This window comes from Oncorhynchus masou, chromosome 12, assembly GCF_036934945.1.
Source record: "Oncorhynchus masou masou isolate Uvic2021 chromosome 12, UVic_Omas_1.1, whole genome shotgun sequence".
In the NCBI taxonomy this organism is placed as follows: Eukaryota; Metazoa; Chordata; class Actinopteri; order Salmoniformes; family Salmonidae; genus Oncorhynchus; species Oncorhynchus masou.
In genome coordinates, this window is record NC_088223.1 from 38,692,941 (window position 1) to 38,720,255 (window position 27,315).

The window sequence follows — 27,315 nt, forward strand, 5'->3', positions numbered from 1 at the left end:
TGAAAAAAGCTGAAATGTCTTGAGCCAATAAGTATTCAATCCCTTTGTCACGGCAAGCCTGGCATTCAGAAGTAAACATTCTTTAGTCACAAACGTTCTATGGACTTACTGTGTGCAGGCAGTGTTGAATGACCTCATCCCTGTACTCAGACACTGAATAGCCGTTTGAGCATGGTGCCGTTATTAACTACACTTTGGATGGTGTATCAATACACCGTCACTAGAAAGATACGTGTCCTAACTCCGTTGTCGGAGTGGAAGGATAACCTTTAAGGATATCAACATGAGGCCAATAGTGATTTTAAAACAATTAATGGCTGTGATGAGAAAACTAAGGATGGAGATTGTAGTTCAGCCACAACATTAACCTAAATGACAGAGTGAAAAGGAAACCTGTACGGAATTTAAAAAATACAAAAACATGCATCCTGATTGCAGCTATGCAAAACAGCAAGATTTGGGCAAAACAACAAGCATTTTTTCCTGAAAACCAAGTGTTTTGGATTTGCACCAAACATTACGAAGTACCACTGTCCATATTTTCAAGCATAGTGGTGGCTGCATCATGTTATGGTTATGCTTGTAATTGTTAAGGACTGGGGTGTTTTTCCAGGTATAATAGAGTGAAGCAAAGGAAAAATCCTAGTGCAAAACCCGGTTCAGTCTGCTTCCACCAGACACTGGGAGATGAATTCACCTTTCAGTAGGACTATAACCTAAAACACAAGGCCAAATCTACACTGTAATAGCTTACCATGAAGGCCGTGAATGTTCCCGATGGGCCGATCTACAGTTTTGACTTAAAATCGTCTTGAAAATCTTGGGCAAGACATGAAAACAGTTGCCTAGTTATGATCAACAACAAATTTGACAGAGCTTGAAGAATTATGAAAATTGGAAAATATTGTATAATCCAGGTGTAGAAAGCTCTTAAAAACGTACCCAGAAAGACAGTTAACAGTATAATTGCTGCCAAAGTGATTCTAACATGTATTGACTCAGGGGTGTGAAAACATATGTAAATGAGATAACTGTATTTCATTTTCTAATAAATTAGCAAACACTGTTTTCACCTTGTCATTATGATGGTGTAGTGTGTGTAGATGGGTGAGATTTCCCCCCCCCCTTAATTTTGATTTCAGACTAAAAACAAAACGTGGAATAAGGCAAGGGGTGTGAAAACGTTCTGAAGGCATTGTTCTTCTATTCACCTACAAGAAACCTGCCTGTCTGAGTAAAAGAGGGAAAACAAAAAACAAAAAACGAAAGCATGTTAAAATATGATTTAATTTCACAAACTTAAAATACATTTAATTACACCCCCCCCCCCCAAAAAAATAAATAAATAAAACATCTAACCCATTCTATTTACAGGATAAAAAAATAATAATAATTCAGGACACAAAGTCAGTCAAGTGCTGTCCAAAAGAGCCAATGTGGCCCTGAGAGAAAGTGTGAATGTTGTAGTAGCACACACTCCGGGTGTTGTGAGTGTGATTGGCACAACAGGCACAATGTTGAGCACCTCAGTTCTCCAGGTAACAGAAGATACTTCTTTGGGGTCCTTTCGCTGCTGGTGTCTCTTTTCCCCGACATGGCCGCTTAGCAGCCGGGGCCAAAACCTCTATTTGTCCCCGCTTCTTCATCTGCAAAATAAAGATATTCGGAGTGAAATATGAGAAATGACTCCTGTTGCTAAAATAATAGACCAGAACCGAGCAGAGATGCACCAAGCTTGTCAACAAACTCTCCACCACGTTAGCAGCAAATGTCCCATTACGATAACATTTCCATTTAGGGACTCTTCATTTCTTATTAGAATGTAATTATTTTGGTCTCGACATGGAGTCCCATTACAATTCTACACGCCCAGCTGTGTTTGTTGAGGTCTGTAGATCTACTGTACGGCTCTGAGAAGTACTACAGCTATTTAAAGATCAATTAAGCCTCAGTTTAAAACAGAACTCCCCAACAGAGTCTTAACACGGTTAGCAGGATCTGTCACATTTTACTGTAATTATCATTAAATGTCATTATGACTAATAAAAATTAGAGCCAATTTAAAAAAAGACAATGTCCTGAGACAAATTGGAATTTCATGTTTCATGCTGCTTCCCTGATCGGTTCAGAGATGATATACATAGAATGTACAAAACATTAGGAACACAATTCCTAATATTAAGTTTCACCCCATTTTACCCTCAGAACAGCCTCAATGCATCAGGGCATTTTTTTATATTTTATTTTACCTTTATTTTACTAGGCAAGTCAGTTAAGAACAAATTCTTATTTTCAATGACTGCCTAGGAACAGTGGGTTAACTGCCCGTTCAGGGGCAGAACGACAGATTTTGTACCTTGTCAGGTCGGGGATTTGAACTTGCAACCTTCCAGTTACTAGTCCAATGCTCTAACCACTAGGCTACACTGCCGCCCCAGGGCATGGACTTTACAAGGTGTTGAAAGTGTTCCACAGTGATGCTGGCCTATGTTGACTCCAATGCTTCTCACAGTTGTGTCAAGTTGGCTGGATGTCCTTTGGATGGTGGACCATTCTTGGTATAGACAGAAAACTGTTGAGCAAGAAAAACCCAGCAGCGGTGCAGTTCTTGACACACTCAAACTTGTGCACCTGGCACCTACTACCATACCCTGTTCAATGGCACTTAAATATGTTGTCTTGCCCATTCACCCTCTGAATGGCACACATACACAATCCATGTCTCAATTGTTTTTTAAATGTTTATTTTTTAAAAACTTGTGACTGAAGTAGATTTAACAAATAAGGGACCATAGCCTTCACCTGGACTCACCTGGTCAGTCTCATGGACACTCACTGTATACAATCATATAGATATACATATTCCATACAGATCTAGTTTGGATATTGTAACGTTGTACACATTCAGCTTAAAGCTGAGTAAGTACGGATAAGAGCGAGCAGTGAAACGTCGACAGCTATGGCCTTTGTCGCCACCCTATGGTCTAATATCAGTACAACACTACAGGCTCCAACATGACAACTAGCAAAACGAGCACAGCAATGACTAAACTGGCACAAGTTCTACAGAAGAAACCATGTGTTCTTAAAACTGTGGAATGGATGGGAGTGGATAGGGAGGCTTTCTAAAAGATAAATGATCATTTGTTTACAACACTGACCAACAAGCACCCTCATCCTCCTATGTGTGTTGGGCACACAGGGTTACATATAAAACACCATTCTATCTCTATGGTTGGACCTGCCTGTTTTTTAGGGGCCTCCACAGCAGAGGCCTCTTTCTCTGGCGACAGGCTTTGGAAGACGAACCCTCGGGTGTTGCGGGGGGCTAGAGGGTTCCCCTCAGAGATGCAGGCCAGCTTCTGCAGCACCGCGCGGGGCTGGCTGAGCAACGAGCCCCTCTTCACCTAAGGTCGGGGTTCAAAGGTTGAATAGAGATCAAATGGTCAGAGTCATCTAGTAAAGATTCTTAGGAGGAGCAGATTACACAACAGTGTCACACTAGAGAGGGTGATGACTAGTATGGGGAAGGTAGTGACCATGGTGGGTTGAGAGGGTCTCTGGAAGGGGTTCTGAACTGGGGTTCTCTCCGCCTGGGGTGAAAGAGGCAGCTCTGGAAAACAAGAGATGGAGGGATTGTGATGGAGAAGGGTTAAAAAGAGGAGCACTTCAAAAATGAGAAATTTGCAGTCATTCCTTAGATCTCTCATTCCATATCAGCTCACCTTTCTTCTGTAGTTTCTTGGCAGTCAGTTTCTTGGCGAGCTTCATGAACTGGCTGTCCTCCTCTCCAATTTGGTCCCCCTCTTCCTCGTCCTCCTCTTTCTTGGCCTTAGCGTCGGCCTAGACGGACAGAGGGGAATTGGATACATGATACACCACACATAAACGCACACTACATAGAAGACAGACCAGGGGTGTAATCATCAGTACAAACCTTAGCAAACTGAAAAAGTTGTGCAACGAATACGAGTTTCTATTGGACAAATTCAGCTAGGTCCCTCCTCCTGTGGTTCCTAGTGAATACACCCGTTTCCCCTGACAGAGTAGAATGACACACACCAAGTGTTCGATACACTCTCATATGCTACACAAACCTGTTCTCGTAGCCAGTGCTCCCTTTCCAGCCTCTCTTTCCTCCTCTGCAGCTCTGCCTGGTCCACCTCTTCCTCCTCCTCCTCTTCCTCCCCCCCCATGCCATCCATGTCAAATCCATCATCTATGGAAGAAAAGCACCACGCACAATCTAAAAAAAGGTATTTAACCTTAATTTGCCAGTCAATGTTGTTACCAAGGTCTCTTTTCCAGATGAGCAGTGTTTTGTGCAATATGAAAATACACATTATATACACAAATCATAAACACATTTTTCAGTAAAAAGATACCCTAACAGCAGTCTGAAATGCCCTAGAGGCACCAATTATGAAGTGTATTGAGATCATATCCTTCCAAAATGGAAGGAGGAGAAATAAAAACTAAAAGCAGATCTCGAATGGATCTCCAGAGTTAGCCATCTCTGAGACCGGGTTTAGTATCTCATACATCTGTCTATAAGTTAACAATGAAGTAAGGTACTGAGGAAATTTATGCAGGAGGGCTTTATAACATTTTCTTTAAAAAGCAGTGCAATGCATCGATCTACAAGATTTCAAAAGAGATCCAGCCTACTTTCTCATCAGATTAAATACATTTGATTAATTTCTGACAGAATGCAGTTAAGAGTACTGAACCTATCGCTTGTAATAATAATGATGGACTGCATCCAAACTGACTTTGTTGACAAAGTCTGCACTGGGCAATACACCCGACCGTTGATTAAAGCTTGTGGGATAGAAAAGTATTATAATCAGTCTTAGAAGAACACCTATTGGAAAACACTCACCGATGTTCTTCCAGCGGAAGCGGCGAGCTCGGCCCGGGCCATCTGAGTGCAGGTCCCCGTCGGCGAGGTAACGCTCCTGGTACAGCCTCAGTCTCCGCTTGTCGTCGTCAAGGACCTGTTTCCTGTAGACGAGCGGATTCAAGCAAGCTTTAGGATATCTGTGTGAAATGTTTACCCTATGATTGGATTGCCCCCCCCCCCAAAATAAAATAAACGAAACCCCTCTACTAAACACTACCTATAAAGGTAACGCACATTGTGCATTGCTTTTCTTAACCAAATAGCAGTAATAGTAATGCTATAAAAGTTATTCTGATTGTTTTGTTGAGGTATTTAGAATGTTCTGTCAGCACTTACATGTGGATCTTGTTGACCTGGTCCTGCAGCTCTTCATCAGAAGGCAGTTCGTCCAGCAGCTCCTCTTCCTCATATTCATTCTCACCATCCTCCTCATCCTCACTGCCCACGTCACTACCCGAGAGCTCAGCCTCAGAGTCCACAAACTCTGTTATGCGCCTGGAGGGGAACACACACACACACACCCGGACATGAATCCAAAGTGGGCTTAAACTATCCTCCCGGAAATTACATTTTAAACTGATGGAGAGTGGACGGACAGTAGGCTAACTTATGCCTAAAGCTAATGGCTGGTTAGGGGATGCGGGCTGGCTGATCAAAGTTCACACGTGATATTGGATGGAGCAGTTATTCTGATATGACACCACGCTCTGAACTCTGATACTCTCATTGTAGGACGCCAAGGGATGCATTCTGGGATCAGTCAATCATTTCGGTATTAGAAACATACTTCCTGAACCCAAACCTTTTTCCCTTGGGATCTACACGACTCACCTGGATGCCCCATTTTGAAATCAAAACGGTTAATAGTGATGAGTGTGCATACCTGATAAGGTATGGGCACCTACTCAAAGACCTAAAAACTATAGACAGACTAAGAGAGTACTGAAACTTTTTCAGTTGGCAGAATTTCTCACAACACCCACCCCGAATCGAATAGTAACAAAAAAAAAAAAAAAATGAATTTCAACTTTTACATCAACAAACTCACATTTTCATCTCTTATCAAAATGAAAAGAATCCAATACATTTAATAAAATACAATTTGTCAGTTTGTATATACTGCCCCATCTTTACTCTCAATTTCTGTAAATAAATAAATAATAATCATTAAAAAAAATCAAAACAAAGAAAGTGTTCTGTTCTAAAAAATAAAAATCTAATCAAAAAATGGGGTGACCCCAATGCAGTTTGCCGTTTTAGACTGGGTTTCTGTAAAGCACTTTGAGATATCAGCTGATGTACGAAGGGCTATAAAAATTTGATTTGATGATTCAGGAAGTTCTGCCTCTACTTACATTTTCTTCTTTCCTTGATGGGGTGCAAACACAGCCTCCCTCTCCTCTTCTACCTCGTTCTCTCCATCCTCCTCATCGTCCTGCTGGAAGGAAGGAGTTAGTTCACCTGTTCGGGCTATACATCGTTGATGCAAGCAAACGAACACGCTCAAGTGTCTTACGTGCTCACTCTGGCTCTCCACGTCTGACAGAAGCCGAAACTCGCAATCCTCGTCCTCCTCCTCCACCTGCTTCTTACTACTGAAACAACCACATAAATTGCATTTAGCCTTCACAGGGATCAATAATTGAATCTACAGCCTGAGAATATCATAGTTGGTTAGTAGAAGTGTAAGATGGTACTCTGTTACTGAATTGAATAAACTGGGAAATTATTTATCAGATGTTAGGCTTGCACTTTTTACCCGTCTTCAGCGGTTGAAGAGTGTGGGGTGGGGCTCGAGTTGGATCGCAAGGGGGAGACACCTATATGGAGAGAAAGATTAAGAAATGGAACCAAAACACCACACCTGTATACTACCCCCTTACACAGACAGACACTCTTACCTTGAGTAGTAAACTTCCCAGAGCAGAGGCCGAGCAGCTGATCCATGTCATTGTCTCGGTCCATTTCCAACTCCATCTTCTCCTCCTCCCTTCCGCTCCTTCCTTCTCCCTTTCTGCCTGTGCGCTAGTGAACACCCCCGAACAGAGCCCCAGCAGCTCATCCTCTTGCGTTGCCCCTAGCCCTCCCTCTCGCTTCCTCTCTTTCACTCCCCCCTTCTGTGTGGTAGGGAACACTCCCGAACACAGCCCTAACAATTCCTGCGAGGCCCCAAGACCCCCCATGCTGCCCTCTCTGGCTGTCCCGAACCCTCCAGAGCACATTCCTAACAGCTCCCCCATGTTAGCATCCATAGCGTTCTCATCCAGGCTGTCGAGTAGGAGCTGTCGCTTGTGGGAGCGCGGGAGCCCGGTGCGGGGTCCCACATTGAGGAAGCCGTCGGCATCCAGGAGCTGGGAGTCCTCCTCCACAGAGAAGCATCCCTGAGACGGGGCCCCCAGGGGTCCAGAAGACTCGCCGGGGGAGTGGGGAGTGTACAGGTCCTGGGAGTCCTCCACGGGCAGCGAGAGGGAGGGCTCGGAGAGTTTGCCTGAACTCTGTGGGACGGAGAAAGAAAGGGATGAGACACTGGGGATGAATCTCAGCAAAGGAGTCATCCTTTCTTCCTCGTCATCAAGAGTTCAACTCTAACTGGAGATAAGCATGTCTGTGCAACTTGAATTCAGAGACTTGCGGAAGTAGGATGCGGAAGTCTGAACCAAAAATGTATGTTTTGACACAGAAGTTTTCGCTTAATGTAGAAACTGAAATACGGACAATGACTGTTGGTCTATAACTCACAGGTAGCCTAATAATAGTATTTATTGCAGTAAAATGATACACCATATGTTCATTTTGTCTCTGGGAATAGGAGTGGAAAAATGTATTTATTTCAGCATCTTGAGAGAATGTGTATGCACGGCAATAGGCTGACAATAGGCTATTTCAACCACATAAAATATGCATCCAAGACGAACTGAAATCTTAGATTCATGATGGATAGTTTTCAATTCCTTGAAACTAATGATGTCATTTGGACATTTTGCACGGGGGCAAAAAAAAACCCCTGCTGTTTTAGAGTTAGGATATTGCATTTTCGCTCCGGTCACTACACGTCCACTTTGAATAGTGTTGCTTGACATGACAACGAATGAAAATGCCAGGGAAGAGTTATTGTGATTGGTTCCTACCCTAAGTGTTGATAAGTGATTCCAAGGCTACATTGAATGTTCTCTTAGTAGCTAACATTCATGCGCCGTGTATTCCTCTATGATTTAAAAAGACAGTTGCACAAACATGCTGATTTAAGTCTACACAGTTACTGGTATTATCAGGCTGTATAGCTATTCACGTCTGCTCTGACTCAGCCAGCTAACTAACAATTAGCGGCTAACACATTTTGCACCCAACTTACTAAGGAAAGAGAAACTAGTTTGTAGACGTCAGAAACAAACGAATAATCTAATAATAGAACGCTAGTGGATTTATATTAAGCAGCAAACTGAAAACAGCATCATTGTCATGACATGTGCTGCATTGACCATGCAGACTGAACGCAAGTGTCTCGTGGTCGAAGACCAACAGATGAGCTCCTTGCATGATGGGGCAGGGCTCGGTCTGTGTGGAAAGCGGCATGGAGTGAGTGATGACTCAAGTAGCGAAGTAAACTATAAAAAAAAATGGACATCACACAGCATATCACATTCAACAAACCAAACATTCAAATACCGTTATAGAAGGAAAAGTAAAAACCCAAGCCGGTCCATGCGTCAATACCAGTATATCGCAAAATACGTTATACAGCCCAGCCCTACATTACAGTTGGGTGTTTTAATAGCCGTCGCTTTCCATTCATCAAATGGTGGCGACAGCTATTAAAACACCCAACTGTTAGATGCTGGAATCATTGTAGAGTGGATCAAACGTGCGCAGGTAGGCTACTTTTTGAAGTGGCTTGTTTGGCAGTAGCTAGATTTGATTCCAATTGGCGACAGATTTTCATGCAAATATTCTACAATTTGTATAATATAAAGAAAATGCTAATTTTCTCACCAGCAGTGTTTCAACAAAACGGGCTTGTTGCAGATAAAAACCTGTGGGTTCATGTACCGCACACAAAATATATATATATTTTTTTGCTTAAAGGTGCTATATGCAGAAATGGCTCTGCCATTTCCTGGTTGCTAAAATTCTAAATAGTTTGCCTAATTTCAGTTTGAGACAAAACAAGCAAGTATAGTGTAGAGAATCATTGTACCATCTAAACCGCTGTGAAATATCGTCTTAATAACAAAAAATATTATATTTTCAGCTGGTGTACGTAAGATACAAAAACTAAACCTGAGAATGGGAAACACAGGACAGATCTACCACTTAGACTTGCGTTCAATGAGAATTACAGATCTGTCACTCAATTCCATGTGAATTTGATCAGGTCACCCCCCCCCAAAAGTGACATAGCAGCTGTAAGTACTCATATACCGAATAAAAATCTATAGTTCAATGTGTTTCCTGCACATTTTCAACTCGACTGATAGTTGTCAAAAAAGTATGATTTTTCAACACCGATACTGATTATTGGAGGACCCAAAAAAGGCCGATGCCGATTACGTCGGACATTTTACATTTTTATTTGTAATAATGACAATTACAATACTGAATGAACACTTATTTTAACTTCATACAATACATCAATAAAATCAATTTAGCCTCAAATAAATAATGAAGCATGTTCAATTTGGTTTAAATAATGCAAAAACAAAGTGTGGGAGAAGAATGCAAAAGTGCAATAGTATTGCCAGTGTAACAGTAAAGCTTCCGTCCCTCTCCTCGCTAACTAGCTAGCCATTTCACATCGGTTACACCAGCATAATCTCGGGGGTTGATAGGCTTGAAGTCATAAACAGCTCAATGCTTGAAGCATTGTGAAGAGCTGCTAGCAAAACGCATGAAAGTGCTGTTTGAATGAATGCGTATGAGCCTGCTGCTGCCTACCGTCGCTCAGTCAGACTGCTCTATCAAATCATAGACTTAATTATAACATAACACACAGAAATACGAGCCTTTGGTTATTAATATTCATTTAGAAAACAAAACATTTATTCTTTCAGTGAAATACGTAACCGTTCTGTATTTTATCTAACGGGTGGCATCCCTAAGTCTAAATATTGCTGTTACATTGTACAACCTTCAATGTTATGTCATAATTATGTACAATTTTGGCAAATTAATTACAGTCTTTGTTAGGAATAAATGGACTTCACACAGTTCGCAACGAGCCAGGCGGCCCAAACTGCTGCATATACCCTGACTGCTTGCACGGAACGCAAGAAAAGTGACACAATTTCCCTAATTATTAGAAATTCATGTTAGCAGGAAACATTAACTAAATATACAGGTTTAAAAATATATACTTGTGTATTGATTTTAAAGAAAGGCATTGATATTTATGGTTAGGTTTGGTGCAACGACAGTGCTAAATCATCACCGGTTTGGCAAAGTAGGCTGCGATTCGATGAGAAATTAACAGGCACCGCATCGATTATAGGCAACGCAGCACAAGCTAGATAAACTAGTAATATCATCAACCATGTGTAGTTAACTAGTGATTATGTGAAGGTTTTTATTTTTTTATAGAATTTCACCTTTTCTCCCCAATTTCGTGGTATCCAATTGTTAGTAGCTACTATCTTGTCTCATCGCTACAACTCCCGTATGCGTCCTCCGATACACAACCCAACCAAGCCGCACTGCTTCTTAACACAGCGCGCATCCAACATGGAAGCCAGCCGCACCAATGTGTCGGAGGAAACGCCGTGCACCTGGCAACCTTGGTTAGCGTGCACTGTGCCCGGCCCGCCACAGGAGTCGCTGGTGCGCGATGAGTCAAGGATATCCCTACCGGCAAAGCCCTCCCTAACCCGGACGACACTAGGCCAATTGTGCGTCGCCCCACGGACCACCCGGTTGCGGCAGAGCCTGGGCGCGAACCCAGAGTCTCTGGTGGCACAGCTGGCGCTGCAGTACACAGGGTTAGTACACATTTTTGACAAATGGAATTGAATTACCTTTTCATGCCTTTGAAACCAAATTTCCATGACCAACGGTTGGTGGCATGACCACAACAATTGGCGCTTACTTTTTATACATACATAAAAGTATATGTATTGTGGTATGGACACTGGGATGCTGCTTTCTGATCCCAAGTACCAACTCCTGTCGTTGTGCAAGGCACTTAACCCACCCAAAGTAGAATATCTGTTAGGCAAGAGTTGAAAACAGATGTGGTCAACCCTTTGTCCGGAGAGCTACTGGGTGTGCAGGCTTTTGATCAAGCCCTGCTCAAAACAGAGTTCATCAAGGTCCAGTTGAGCAGCTAATTTCTTACTTGGTTTGTTCGAGAGGGGGACTGGAATAAAAGCATGCACAAACATTAGCTCTCCTGGAGGATGGTAGACCAACCTTGATGTATAACATTGCAACCAAACACATTTAATGCCTGTTGAAATAATTTGCTCATTCAATATATATCAAAGATCAAATGGCTAGAAATGTTTTCATTCTGCTGAAGCAAGCACACAATTTTTTCAGGAAATGTACCTTTGAGTTTAGTCATATTTATCTTAGTTACCTAAGAAGTGTTTACTTTGCAGGCTGACAAGCATCTATTGAGTTACAAAGTATCTACAAAACCAGTTGAAGCCACATATTTCAAAAGGCAACATCAAATATGTTTTCCTGATATAAACTGTTTCTGATTCACAAATTACTACATGATTCGATTCACAACTAATACAATGGCGAAGTGAACCGCTAGTTTTGTAAAAAATGTATTGTTTAAATTATGAAAAAAGCTAATTGTTCCAAAAAAAAGCTAATCAACTTTGTGCGACCTTAATCACAAGTGTTGGTGGAAAGTTTAAGGGGACATGACTCAAACATTAATACATGCGAAAAATAGCTAAGCAGCTAACTAGAGGGTACAAGATACTCTTGAATTGGCTACCTAGTTATTAGTCTGTCCTCCATCATATTTTATAGGCTAGGCCTACCTGCTGCTGTAGCAATGTCCGACTGTCGCTATCTCCTTGAGCAACGTCCCAATTGTCTTGCACACGTGCCTGTGACGCAAACAGACACGCTTAAGTGTCATGCTGATCCTGGCTGATATGTAGACTTTTATTTGATTGACTAAATATTTAAACTGTGCCTAAAAAAAATCTACATTAACAGAAATTAAATTAATTCTACAAAACCTTTTGGATTTGATCATTATCCAAAACTTTTCCAAGCCTGGAAAACGGCATTTTAAAATGCCATGACTTCTCCAGGATTTTCATGACCGTACAAACTATGCGGTACGACTTTACTCACATAAAAACATGGTTCATCAGCACGCCTGGTTGTGTTCATGTCACATTAAAAGGGTAATACAATTCTTCAGCGAAATGACACAACAAATACTATTATGCTCATAAAAAAAAGATAATGCACACACACAGGAGGTCCCGCAACTCCTGTCAAAAATCGCTCCATCACCCCTCCTTAAATTGTCACGTAACGCATGCATTACCGGGAGACACGCATACTGGGGTCTGTTTGGTTATGACTGGCTCTCTCCTGACACTTTTATACTGTCATACAGTGGTACGGAAAACACCGGGTCCTAGTCATACATGTCATCAACCCTTCTAAACTGTCAGTGTTTTACCTTGGAGGCAGATCCCAGGAAGCTGGGTCGGAAGAAGCAGGGTGAGGGGGAGCGGAAGGTGCTGGCTGACAGACCCCTGCCTCCTGTGGCGCTGCGGTTGACAGGCTGGTAGGACGGCAGCATGGAGCCCTGCAGCTCAAAACTACTGTTGTGACTGTTGTCCTTGGCCAGGGACAGAGAATCTTCCTCCTCTGTAGCGGGAAAGAGACATAGAATGTCAATTAAAATTGAACTATGGTCGTTAAATAAAATGTGTTTTACACTGGAAAAAAAGACAACAGATTCCATCAAGGATGAGAGTATTTTCAAGTAGACAATTGACTTGAAAGATGTTCGGTCTCTGCTCACCCATCTTTGTGTAACTGTCTTGACCACCAGGCTCTGTCCTCTTTACACCATCTCTGTGATAGACTAAAACGTCAACAACTTGGGACAGATAACACCGAGACGAACTTACTGAGCACATACATTTACACCAGTGTTCATTTTCTGCATTCTTTTTCTACATGTAGTCTCGTCAGTCATTTTGACTACATTATAAGTCTTATTTCACATTTTTAATTGTGTAGTTAAGTCTAGTATTGCTTCGTTAACCTACAGTAAACATGAATCAGAATTCCATGTGCGTAAACACACATAGCCCTGTCCTACCAAAATATTTTTCTGCATAACATCCTACTCTCTGCCAACAGCAGACATATGACAAACATAAGAATACATCATATTTATCTGGCCATGTAATAATTATCAGGCGCAGAGAGCGAAAGAGCAGCACTCAGTCGCTTCATTGCCATTTTTATTAACGTTTAACAGCCACACATTGTTTCGCCAAGTGAAACAAAACCCCGACTCCGAATCGAGTCACAAGTCCCTATTGCTGAAGTTCAAGTCTCAGTGCTCAAGTCGGAGTCACTGGGTCCACATCAACTAAAAGTTATTTACCCAGTCAGTGTAATCAATAAATTGTTTGCCATCCCTTTTTCTGTGCCACCAAATGCTTGCATATAGGCTATTGGTAATGTTATTCCAACTAATATAATTGCGAAGTGAGTAGTTAATTTCATCCAAAAGAATTGTTTAAATTAATCATATGAATTGGTCCAGATGTTAAATCAACTTTGTATGGCCTTATTCGCAAGCGTGTGACCTTGTTTTTTATGAGGGGGGGACAGGGACGTGACAAAAAACATGAACACATACTAATAATAGCTAAACACTTAACGAGAGGGGGTACAATATATGTTTTGAACTTGCTACCGAGTTATTAGCCTGGTCCCTATCGTATTATAGGCTAGGCCTCTGACCCTCTCCTTGAACGACACGCTCGTCTCGCACACATGCAGGTGATGCACACAGACAAAGCCCCTAAAGCAGGGGTGTCAAACTCATTCCATGGAGGGCCTAAGTGTCTGCAGGTTTTTCTTTTCAATTGAGTCCTAGACTACCAGGTGAGGGGAGTTCCTTACTAACTTGTGACATCACTTCATCAATCAAGTACAAGGGAGGAGTACAAGGGAGGAGTACAAGGGAGGAGCGAAAACCCGCAGACATTGAGCACTCCGATCGGGGATGATACGTTCATTTTTATTTGACTGATAAAATATTTAAAAACTGTGCCTTAATAAATGACATTAACAGAAAATTAAATTTCCATTACTTTTCAAAAACGTTTTGGATTGTATCTTTTTCTATTCTATCCCCCCCAGGCCTGGAAAATACCATGTTGAAATTCCAGGACCTTCATGACAATATGAACCCAAACACTCCTTGGAGAGAAAAGCATAGCTAGAATGTTGTTTTACTGTTAAACTTAACGCTGCAAATTGTTAATAATTTCATAAAGCAGCTTGTGTTTCTTAACCAGAGGGTAGATAACTAGAAGAAAGTTGCCGCACGATGTGTATAGTCGGAGCTGGAGCCTGTCTGCACATGCGCATCGCTTGCAGCCCTGCAGCTAACCAGCTGATGTACGCTGTTTGTGCCAGGTGTGGCACATCCTTCCCATTGCTGAACAGAACTGCGCATCTGTTCAGCTAATATTGTGTTCATCACTGAAAAGCTCTCTAAACTCTAAAAGACTCTTATCCAGTCCATTTACTACGCAGATTTGTCAAGAGAATTTCCATCTCGTTTTTGTGAAAAGAAATAAAAAAATCTAGTCAATTGCCACAGAAAAATAGGTGTTTCACGAAAATTTGTCACATTTTTACTGACGGAATTAACACTGGCGTACACACATTTACATGATTTGAATACACCAATCACGTTTGAGAAGGATTCAGATATGTGGTACCTTGCTCTCTGCACAGCAAAGCTCCCCATGACCGCTGAAACAGAGCAGTACCTCGCTAGCTACGTTGCCTTTGTCTTTTGCAGGCCTGAAGGCCACGTACTGTCAGCCCATGTAAATGACTGAGACTCTCGGATATCAGCACCACACACATACCCGGTGCGCGAGCAGGAGCTGTTGGCAAACAGCATGAGGGTTCCTTCTGTGTTGGGCAGTTCTGGTGGGGGAGAGGGACACTTTAACCTTGATGGGGAGGGGCTCCTTACACTCCTCTGGGCCACACTGCCCTCATCCTCTTCCTCGACACCCCCCAGTAGCTCATCTACACCCTATGGAGTGACAAAAACAGGTTTTGACAAACTCTTAACCACACCTACTTCATGTTTCCTTTACAAGTCATTGGACATGCCTGGCTCCCCTCTCCTGGTCCATTAACCCTCGCTAAGTGAAACATTTAAAGGTTTTGGTCTTGAATGTTTCGGTTCCCATCTTCGAGCACCACCTTGAAAAAACTACGGAAAGCACACTGGCTGTGGAACGTCAACGCAGACGATCCACTCTTACCTCTTCCCCCTCGGAATCCGTCATTTCCTCCTCGTCCTCGCCACAGTCCTCGTTGTCTAGGCGATAGATGGCAGCCTTCCGTTCTCTATCCTCCTGTCTCTTTACGGCCATGGCTTGCTGCAGACGGGTCTTCAGGTTGGTCAGCTTCTCACCTGAGGACAGAGAGAACACAGGACTGGTTAGGAAAGACTCATGTAGCTAGAGGACAGAAGCGAAGACTGTTGGAAATATTTCAGGAACCTGGCTTACTATGAATCATATGGGATGCAGTGCAGTTACCTCTTTAGAGTGTGTGGAGGTTTAGAGAGACGGTGTGTGTGAGATGGTGTGATGAACGGTACCATGTCCATACCAGGCGCGGTGTGTGCAACCTCCTCCTCCCCTTCCTTGATGGTGGTGGTTACAAAGTCTTGGTGGAGCTCCTCGCCGCTGTCTTTATGGATGACGCTGAGCTGCACAGTGCGTTCCCCTCTGGGCCGGGCCACGGGCTGGACGTGACGTAGGTACCGCTCCTTCAGCGCCTCCACGCCTAAGGGGGAAACAAACAGTTTAACTACAGATACATAACCAACTTGACTGGGTTACTTCTCACCTCAATTCATTCAAGCTCACCCTATTTTGCCACAATAAAGTGTGCTAAAGCAGTGGCTTAAGTTGTCCCACCAAGATCCTTTTGTCCAGCACATACAATTGACAACAGCATGCATCTAAACACAAGGCTTTAAACCCCAACCCACCATATGGGAAATATTGTGGTAGAGAGTTGACATTGCAGAGGTGAATATTTTTTGTTGTGCTCTCACCTGGGTTAACCTGAGGGGGCTCCAGATCGAAGGACCCATCGTCAGCACACAGTTTGGAGACCGGCGGAGGCTCTACCCCCAACTCCCTCAGTCTGGCAAGCCTGTCCTTCTTGGGTTTGGGGACTGGTGGAGCTACGGGCTCCACACTGGCCGGAGCAGGTAGGGGCTGAGTTGCCTCCATCTCCTGGGCTTGGGAGACAGAGGCCTCTGCCTGGTTCTGCTCTAGTGGTTCAGCCTCCATAAATTCTGGTGATGTCATTTCAGCACTATCCAAACGTAAAAAAATATTGGCCCCCTGCATAATCGCAACCAGTTCAGGTAGTGGGTATTCATCGTCGTCGGAATCCGGGGTTGAAGAAGTCTCACCTGCCCTGCTCTGGTTCTCCTGGTGTGTGGAGCTGGTGGCCGGTAGCTGGGGAAGAGCCTGGGTCGAGTGTGGGTCCAGGGAGTCTGGGGGCTGTTGGGGCTCCTTGGGTGGTTCAGGGGGAGGTGGTCGGGTTGCCTCCTTTATCAAGTCCTGATACTTGGCAGACCTTTACGGGGGGGAGGATTATATCCTTAAAGGAACAATCTGCTGTTCAAACAATAAAACGGAAACCCCATCACAGTTTTGGTAAAAGGTTGAGGGATTGGGCTTAACGCAATGCAACGACGGACCTATGGATGCAAGGACCTATTAGGACGGGGAATTGCCAGGGACCTCACAATACTTACTGTTGGTGCCGAAAATATATATGTATTGCGATTTGATACTGGGCATATGAGAAAATGAGTTTTAAATCAGTCACGGAAATAAGGGCTGAAAACATGTTGGCTAACAATTTAAAAAGTAGAAAAAGCTACATGGGGAAAATACAGGCGTTTAGACGCAACTACAGCCGACTGGCGCTAGCAAACGCTACCCAGCAAAATAAAATACAAATATATATATTTTTGCAAATCGACACTTGGAGTCAAAGTATCGATACAATATCCAAAATAATACTGCAATATATAATGGTATCGATCCCCCCCACCATCACAACCACCTATATAAAATGGCTAAAACTATGTTTTGAGGTTATACAGAGATTTTGGGTTCTGATAGGGTATGACAGTTAAACTAAGCACATAAGATAAGTAATATTCTTAAAGAATCAATAGGTATAAAGCACCTTCAGAAAGTATTCAGACCACTTGACCTTCCACATTTTGTTACATTACATTCTTATTCTACAAATTATGTACACACAATCCCCGTAATGACAAAGCAAAAACAAGTTAATTATTTTTTAAAAGCCTGAAATGACACATTTACATAAGTATTCAGACACTTTACTAAGTTTTTTTGTGGAAGCACCTTTGGCAGCAATTACAGCCTCGAGTATTCTTGGGTATGACGCTACAAGCTTTGCACATCTGTATTTGGGGAGTTTCTCCCATTCTTCGCTGCAGATCCTCTCAAGCTTTGTCACATTGGATGAGGAGTGTTGCTGCACAGCTATTGTCCTCCCTCCAGACATGTTCGATCGGGCTTGTCCCGAAGCCACTCCTGCGTTGTCTTGGTCTGAGTCTTTAGGCAAACTCCAAGCAGGCTGAGTGGCTTCCGTCTGGCCAATCTACCATAAAGGCCTGATTGGTGGAGTGTTGCAGAGATGGTTGTCCTTTTGGAAGGTTCTCCCATCTCCACAGAGGAACTCTGGAGCTCTGTCAGAGTGACCATCAGGTTCTTGGCCATCTCCCTGATCAAGGCCAATTCTCCCCCGATTACTCAGTTTGGCCAGGCAGCCAGCTCTAGGAAGAGTCTTAGTGGTTCCAAACTTCTTTCAATTAAGAAGGCCACTGTGTTCTTGGGGACATTTAATGACGCAGAAATGGTTTGGTACCCTTCCCCAGATCTGTGCCTCCACAATCCTGTCTCGGATTGTGGAAACAAACTGGACGATCTACAATTAAGACTATTCTACAAATGGGACATAAAAAACAAATATCTTATGTTACTTTGAGACTTGGCTGAACGATGTCACGAATAATATAGAGCTGATTAACTTCAGTTTTTCGGCAGGACAGAGCAAGGACATCTGGTAAGACGAGGGGCGGGGTGTGATTCGTTTGTCAATAACTGCTGGTGCGCGATGTCTAATATTAAACAAGACTCAGGGTATTTCACATCTGAGGTATAATAGCTCATGATAAGCTGTAGACCACACTATGCACCAAGAGACTTCACATCAAAATTGTTCGTAGCAGTCTATTTACCACCACAAACTGATGCTGGCACTAAGACCACACTCAATTAACTCTATACGGCCATAAGTAAACAAGAAAATGCTTACACAGAAGCGGCGCGCCTAGTGGCCAGGGACTTTAATGCAGGGTGATCTAGAAGAAAAAGATATTCCTTGGGGTGGTAAACAACGTCTATTTGCGCCCCTACTGGATGGAAATTACAAATGTAATGGCTGTGCTCAATGCAATGGCACTTATAAATGTAGATCCTTCAAACACCCACAAACAGGGAAATCGATCCCAATAAAAGGTGTTATTACGTGCTCCACTACGGCAGTTATTTATCTTATAACTTATCCTTGTGGTAAAAATGATGTAGGTAAAACAGAGCGAATTAAAAGTACGTATCTCAGAGCATCGTAGCACCATTAGGTGTAAAAACTTTACTTATTCAGTTGCGGCCCACTTCTTGGTGGCAGGCCACTCAATTTTGTCTCTCCGTTATATTGGCATCGAACAGGTCACCCTCCCTAGGAGAGGGGGTGACCTTGATAATTTATTGTTAAAATGAGAGGCTGCCTGGATTCTTTAATTTAAAGACCCTTGCGCCCTTCAGTCTCAACGTAGACTTTGATCTGAAGCCATTCTTGTGACTTTGCCATTGTAATTGTTTGTAAGCTTGTGTAGTCAAATTAATCTATGATCGTATGCTATCCATTTGTTGTTTGTATGCTGTCCTTTGTATGACATTTTAATATTTGATTATTAACCAATGATATTAGGCCACTCTTGGCCATGATTACAGACACCTGTGTCTTGACACTATATAAATGAGTCATCCCGCAGTGTTTGTGATTATACCCTGATGAAGACAGCTTGGCTGTCGAAACGTTGGTAATTACATTTTTGCATCTGAGCTCCTAGAGTGTGCGGCTCACTTTTATTTTCAACTTTAATGCAGGGTTACACGTGTAACCGGAGGGAGAAAAACAAAACCTATAGACCACATTTACTCCACACACAAAGACACATACAATGCACTCCCTCGCCTTCCATTTGGCAAAACTGACCATAATTCTATCCTCCTGATTCCTGCTTACAAGCAAAAACTAAAACAGAAAGTACCAGTGACTCCCTCAATACAGAAGTGGTCAGACGCAGGACTGTTTTGCTAGCAGGCTGGAGTATGTTCCTGGATTCATCCAATTGCATTGAGGAGTATATTACCTCCCCACAGTGAACGTAAATACATTTTCCAACCAGAAACCATGGACAACAGGGAACATCTGAACCGAGTTAAAGTCTAGAGCTTCCGCTTTCAAGGAGCGGAACTCAGAAGCTTATAAGAAATCCCGTTATGCCCTCTGACGAACCATCAAACAGGCAAAGCAGCAATACAGGACTAAGATCGAATCCTACTACACCGGCTGAGACGCTCGCTGGATGTGGCAAGGCTTAAACTATTAAGGACTACAAAGGGAAACCCCAGTCGCAAGCTGTCCAGTGACACGAGCCTTCCAGACAACCTAAATGCCTTTTACTCACGCTTTGAGGCAAGCAACACTGAAGCATGCATGAGAGCACCAGCTGTTCTGGACGACTGTGATCACGCTCTCCGTAGATGATATGAGCAAGACCTTTAAACAGATAAACATTCACAAAGCCGCAGGGCCAGACGGATTACAAGGACGTGTACTCGAAGCATGCGCAGAGTGCTAGTGTGTTCACTGACATTTTCAACATGTCCCTGAAGAAGTCTAATACCAACATATTTCAAACAGACCACCAGTCCCTGTGCCCAAGATAGCAAAGGCAACCTGCCTAAATTACTATCACCCGGTAGCACTCACGTCAGTAGCTATGAAGTGCTTTGAAAGGCTGGTCGTGGCTCACAGCAACATCATCATCCCAGAAACCCTATACCCACTCCAATTTGCATACCGCCCCAACAGATGATGGTGTTGATGCAATCTCAATCGCACTCCACACTGCCATTTCCCACCTGGACACAAGGAATACCTATGAGAGAATGCTGTTCATTGACAACAGCTCAGCATTCAACAACAGTGCCCACAAAGCTCATCACGAAGTTAAGGACCATGGAACTAAACACATCCCTCTGCAACTGGATCCTGGACTTCCTGACAGGCCACCCACAGGTGGTAAGGGAAAGCAACACACCTGCTATGTTGATCCTGAACACTGGGGCGCCACAGGGGTGTGTGCTTAATCCACACCTGTACTCCCTGTTCACCCACGACAGCGTGGCAAAACATGACTCCAACACCATCATTAAGTTTGCTGACGACACAACAGTGGTTGGCCTGATCACCAACAAAGATGAGACAGCCTATAGGGAGGTCAGAGATCCTGGCAGTGTGGTGCCAGGAAAACAACCTCGCTCTTTCTCAATGTGAGCAAGACAAATGAGCTGATTGTGGACTATAGGAAAAGGAGGTACGAGAGAATGCCAAGAGTTTGCAAAGCTGTCATCAAGGCAAGGGGTGGCTACTTGGAAGAACCAAATATACACTGCTCAAAAAAATAAAGGGAACACTTAAACAACACAATGTAACTCCAAGTCAATCACACTTCTGTGAAATCAAACTATCCACTTAGGAAGCAACACTGATTGACAATAAATTTCACATGCTGTTGTGCAAATGGAAGACAACAGGTGGAAATTATAGGCAATTAGCAAGACACCCCCAATAAACGAGTGGTTCTGCAGGTGGTGACCACAGACCACTTCTCAGTTCCTATGCTTCCTGGCTGATGTTTTGGTCACTTTTGAATGCTGGCGATGCTTTCACTCTAGTGGTAGCATGAGATGGAGTCTACAACCCACACAAGTGGCTCAGGTAGTACAGCTCATCCAGGATGGCACATCAATGCAAGCTGTGGCAAGAAGGTTTGCTGTGTCTGTCAGCGTAGTGTCCAGAGCATGGAGGCGCTACCAGGAGACAGGCCAGTACATCAGGAGACGTGGAGGAGGCCATAGGAGGGCAACAACACAGCAGTGGACCCGCTACCTCCGCCCTTGTGCAAGGAGGAGCACTGCCAGAGCCCTGCAAAATGACCTCCAGCAGGCCACAAATGTGCATGTGTCTGTTCAAACGGTCAGAAACAGACTCCATGAGGGTGGTATGAGGGCCCGATGTCCACAGGTGGGGGTTGTGCTTACAGCCCAACACTGTGCAAGACGTTTTGCATTTGCCAGAGAACACCAAGATTGGAAAATTCACCACTGGCGCCCTGTGCTCTTCACAGATGAAAACAGGTTCACACTGAGCACGTGACAGACGTGACAGTCTGGAGACGCCGTGGAGAAGGTTCTGCTGCCTGCAACATCCTCCAGCATGACCGGTTTGGCGGTGGGTCAGTCATGGTGTGGGGTGGCATTTCTTTGGGGGGCCGCACAGCCCTCCATGTGCTCGCCAGAGGTAGCCTGACTGCCATTAGGTACCGAGATGAGATCCTCAGACCACTTGTGAGACCATATGCTGGTGCGGTTGGCCCTGGGTTCCTACTAATGCAAGACAATGCTAGACCTCATGTGGCTGGAGTGTGTCAGCAGTTCCTGCAAGAGGATGGCGTTGATGCTATGGACTGGCCCGCCCGTTCCCCAGACCTGAATCCAATTGAGCACATCTGGGACATCACGTCTCGCTCCATCCAACAACGCCACGTTGCACCACAGACTGTCCAGGAGTTGGCGGATGCTTTTGCATTACTAAATGATTCCATATGTTATTTCATAGTTTTGATATCTTCACTATTATTCTACAATGTAGAAAATAGTACAAATAAAGAAAAACACTGGAATTAGGTGTCCAAACCTTTGACTGGTACGGTCTGTCTGTATTAGAGGTCGACCGATTAATCGGAATGGCCGATTAATATTAGGACAAATTTCATGTTTTCATAACAATCGGTAATCTGCATTTTTGGACACCGATCATGGCCGATTACATTGCACTCCACGAGGAGACTGTGTGGCAGGCTGACTATCTGTTATGCGAGTGCAGCAAGGAGCCAAGGTAATGTGCTAGGTAGCATTAAACATATCTTATAGAAAACAATCAACCTTAACATAACTACACATGGTTGATGATATTACATGCTTGTCCTGCGTTGGGGCGGCAGGGTAGCCTAGTGGTTAGAGCGTTGGACTAGTAACTGAAAGGTTGCAAGTTCATATCCCCGAGCTGGCAAGGTACAAATCTGTTGTTCTGCCCTTGAACAGGTAGTTCTTAACGGACTTGCCTAGTTAAATAAAATTTAAATAAATAGAATCGATGCGGTGCCTGTTAATTTATCATTGAAACATAGCCTACTTGTCACACCCTGATCTTAGTATTTAGTTTTTTCTTTATTATTTTGGTCAGGCCAGGGTGTGACATGGGTTAATTATGTGGTGTGTTTTGTCTTGGGGTTTTTGTAGGTTATGGGATTGTGGTATATTGTCTAGGTAAGTCTATGGTTGCCTAGAGTGGTTCTTGATCAGAGGCAGGTGTTTATCGTTGTCTCTGATTGGGAACCATATTTAGGCAGCCATATTATTTGAGTGTTTCGTGGGTGATTGTTCCTGTCTCTGTGTTTGTTTGCACCAGATAGGGCCGTTTAGGGTTTTCACATTACGCTTCTCGTTTTGTATTGTTCGTTATTATCTTTATTAAAGATGTATCGAGATAACCACGCTGCATTTTGGTCCTCCTCTCCTTCACCGGAAGAAAACCATAACACTACTTCGCCAAACGGGGGATGATTTAACAAAAGCGCATTTGCGAAAAAAGCATAAACGTTGCACGAATGCACCTAACCATAAACATCAATGCCTTCCTTAAAATCAATACACAGAAGTTTATATATTTTTTAAACCTGCATATTTAGTTAAAATAAATTCATGATAGCAGGCAATATTAAACTAGGGAAATTGTGTCACTTCTCTTGCGTTCATTGCATGCAGTCAGGGTATATGCAACAGTTTGGGCCTCCTGGCTCGTTGCGAACTAATTTGCCAGATGTTTCAATGTTTCAAGCATTGTGCTGTTTATGACTTCAAGCCTATCAACTCCCGAGATTAGGCTGGTGTAACCGATGTGAAATGGCTAGCTAGTTAGAGGGGTGCGAGCTAATACTATTTCAAACGTCACTCGCTTTTAAATTTGGAGTAGTTATTCCCCTTGCGCTGCAAGGCCGCGGCTTCTGTGGAGTGATGGGTAACGATGCTTCGAGGGTGGCTGTTGTCGATGTGTTCTTGGTTCGAGGCCAAGTAGGGGCGAGGAGAGGAACGGAAGATATACTGTTACACTGGTAATACTAAAGTGCCTATAAGAACATCCAATAGTCAAAGGTAAATGAAATACAAATGGTATAGAGAGAAATAGTCCTATAACAACAACAACCTAAAACTTCTTACCTGGGAATATTGAAGACTCATGTTAAAAGGAACCACCAGCTTTCATATGTTCTCATGTTCTGAGCAAGGAACTTAAACGTTAGCTTTTTACATGGCACATATTGCACTTTTACTTTCTTTATTTTTGCATTATTTAAACCAAATTTAACATGTTTCATTATTTATGAGGCTAAATTGATTTTATTGATGCATTATATGAAGTTAAAATAAGTGTTCTTTCAGTATTGTTGTAATTGTCATTATTACAAAAAAACAACAAAAAAAACTGCCCGATTTAAATCGGTATCACCTTATTTTGGTCCTCCAATAATCGGTATCGGTGTTGAAAAATCATAATCGCTCGACCTCTAGTATGCATGTATATATGTATAATTAATGTAATCGCAGATTGCCAGACAAAACCAGATGAGCATAGTTCAGAAATGGTAGCGAAAACTATTACAAGTAAAAAAGAAATCCAGGTAGAAAAATGTCTACTTACTTGAGTAGTGCCATAGCAGAACCTTCAGGTCGGGCTCTCCTCTTGAAGAACTGGTCGATGCTCTTGGGCTCAGGCATGTGATAGGGCAGCCCGCATGTGGATTCTGCAAAGGAATTAAGAACATGTTACAAGAGACACTGGGTTGACAATAGAAGCCACAAAGGACAAGTGTGTAGCAAGTCATGTAGAGACAAAGCATTGTGGAACACTGCAACACACTACATACAGACACACCATTGTAAAATGAACGTGAATACAAACTGACCACGGACAAGCCTCTGGGTCTCACTGTGCAGCTGCTTCATGGCCTCTTTGCCAGCTCGAGCTGCCTTCCTTTCCTGGGGACGCTGTTTCGGTCCAGCCTCTTCATCTCCCTCCTCATCGTCAAATAAAGGCTCCTTAGGGAAAGATACAGGGCATAGTTCTGACACAGAATACAGTGCATCTTCTACCTGCATAGCACACAAACCACTGACTTAATGTACAGAGAAAGCTAAGTAAGACTAGCCATAAACTCAAATGAACTCTCAAACCACTATTCTAGGGGATTTCTTTTGGGAGTATGTTTGCTTTTTAGTGACCTCACACCTACAGATACTGAGATGACTTAAATAATGCTCTTACTTTGTGCATCTTGGCTTTTTGTTTTACTGCTGCTCTGATGGCATCCAGAGACTCTTCCTCTTCATCATCCAGACCAGCATCATACAGGTCATTGTTAACAAGGAGACAACCGCTGTCATTCAGAGTACAGGGCAAAGGGGTCTCCTACAAAACAGAGAGTGATGGGGATAACAAGTCTTTAATTTGTCTCAAAACTCTTCATTTTACACAGTCACTTATTTTTCTGTCCCTCAATCTCGCTTGCCTCCTCAAGTCTCACTCTCTTCTTCTGCCGCTCCAGAGCCTTGCTGTTCTTTTCTTTGTGTTGCTGGCTCTTTTCCCCTTTCTTCCCTTCCTTCTTCGGTTTCACAGCCTTTCTTACCAGCTCTTCCTCACCCTCTGTCGTGCTTTCATCACTGTCGACAGGGGCTATCCGGGATATCTTCTTGCTCTCTAATTTAGCCCTTTTGACCTCTTCCTCAGCAGTCTCCATCTCATCTCCACTGGATGCTGATAGGACCAGAACCTCTGCCATCTCATGCACCTCCTCCTCGCAGTCACTGTCTCTCAAGGCCTTATGACAACGGGACCGCCTGTTTACTGTCATGTCATCATCCGAATCTGGGAAAAACATTACAAGCCATCTTAATGACTAGTGCGGTATAGGTGGTATTCCCGTTGCATCACAATGTAAACTATTTCCTATTAAAGTAAGTAGGTTAGTTTGCATTGGTGGTTGAATTGTCAAGTACTGCAGTTTGCATTGATAGTCTAAAGTCAAAGACTATTCATCATTTCTCATCACAGAGCAAATGGTCCAGCGCTGTATATTTACATTAACAGGGGGCTCTGGTCAGGTGGTCTGTTAAGGTACTGATCAATCTTCTTTGTTGTGTCACTGTACCTTGCAGGTCAACAGTATTGCTAATCATCTCAGAAGCCATCTGCATTTCCTCCACTAGTGAGCTCATCCCGCTGTCTGAATCACTCTCAGCTACTGAGACCTCAGCAGGGAGCTCCACTGCCTGGATCGGGGGAAACAATGACAAATTCACCTCATGTTGATGTTAGATGGAACCATGCCAGTCTTTTTCCTACAAAACCATGGTCTGTCTTCTTCATGCCCAGTGACAAGACATACAGTTGACTGATTTAAAAAACTTTGACAATTGAAATATGAAAAACACGACTGCAAATTGTAGGTAAATTAACTTGCATCTCTTGTTCAATGTTGGGTCGCCGAAATGGCTGTGGTGCTTGCGGAGCCTTCTCTCTCAGCTGCCACAAAGAGCATACGGTTACGTTTGCCAGCCGGACATTCCGTGGTTAATGTCACACCTAACCTAGGAAACTGTCTAGAAGAATCAACAGTTAACACGGGCCTGTTCATTACTCACAGTCAGTGACAGTGTTACCCTGTGAAAATGACGAACAAACAAATCTTTCAAAACTTAGACAAACTTAACTAGCCAAAGCCGGACGATGGTTGTTCGCCAGTTAGTTAACAGTAACGTTAGCTAGTTAATCCAACTCAAATCAGAGACAATCCAGGTAGCTAGTTAACGTTAGCTTGTTAGCGAGTTTACTGGCATGTGTTATGGCGGACTCAATCCCCCAAATAAATTAACGTAACTGGCTAGCGAAAGTAGTTGACTTAGCTGCTTGTCAATTAGAAAATATAAATTCTTACCTGTTGTTGATGGACCACCAGACACATCTTGACTTTATTCGCCAATTATGTGTATTCGCAGTGAAGCTTCATTAAAATCGGGAAACCAAAACTTCTGTACCGTTTTAAATTATTTCCAAACATAAGGCACACATATCAGTGTAAAATGTTGTATTGCTAATGTTATTAAATTGCGTTTATTGATTCGAATTTAGCTAGCTAGCAACCTTTCTCTCCCTCCCGATTGTTCTTGTTCTGAATTATTACTTTTTTTTAATTTTTCGCGCGCTGACAACGAAAGTCTATCCTTACATCTGTCAGTCATTGTCGTTGTGCTTTTCTATTGGATGATACTGAAAATTGATGTCCACCATCACCCAATCATTGGATGTGAGTTTGGCAATGACCGAGGGAAAGCTTTTGATTGGTAAATCTATGTGCCACAGCTGACCAGATATGTCCACCCACTCCACTACAAAAATCATGGAAGGCCAGTTTATGCGAATATTCTATGATCCGAATAAAGAAAATATGCGAATTTTCCCACCAGTGGTGTGTTTCCACCAAATTGTCTTGTTGCAGTTAGTACCTGATGATGTAGTGCACACAAAATATACTATTTCGTTTAAGTTTTCATGTACCGAATAAACATCTACAATTCAGTATGTTTCCATTGCATTTGTCACAAAAACTGTTATGTTAAGTAGTAAATGTGCTTATTCTG

The 27,315-nt window shown here is 43.0% G+C and overlaps 1 protein-coding gene across 1 annotated transcript; it reads right to left on the minus strand.

Annotated features, from left to right (window-relative positions):
* Positions 1-1,359: 1,359 nt before the first annotated feature.
* On the minus strand, positions 1,360-26,888 carry LOC135550048 (claspin-like). Its single transcript, XM_064980493.1, is given in 25 exon segments — positions 1,360-1,646; positions 3,246-3,407; positions 3,540-3,613; positions 3,726-3,843; positions 4,098-4,219; positions 4,883-5,004; positions 5,240-5,398; positions 6,259-6,341; positions 6,420-6,498; positions 6,663-6,723; positions 6,805-6,912; positions 6,915-7,398; positions 12,552-12,742; positions 12,900-12,952; positions 14,998-15,170; positions 15,406-15,557; positions 15,758-15,934; positions 16,209-16,741; positions 24,320-24,422; positions 24,585-24,717; positions 24,944-25,087; positions 25,188-25,543; positions 25,827-25,943; positions 26,135-26,277; positions 26,613-26,888. Coding segments are annotated over 24 exon segments (3,825 nt in total). The 5' UTR covers positions 26,136-26,277; positions 26,613-26,888; the 3' UTR covers positions 1,360-1,526.
* Between the last annotated feature and the right edge of the window lie 427 nt (positions 26,889-27,315).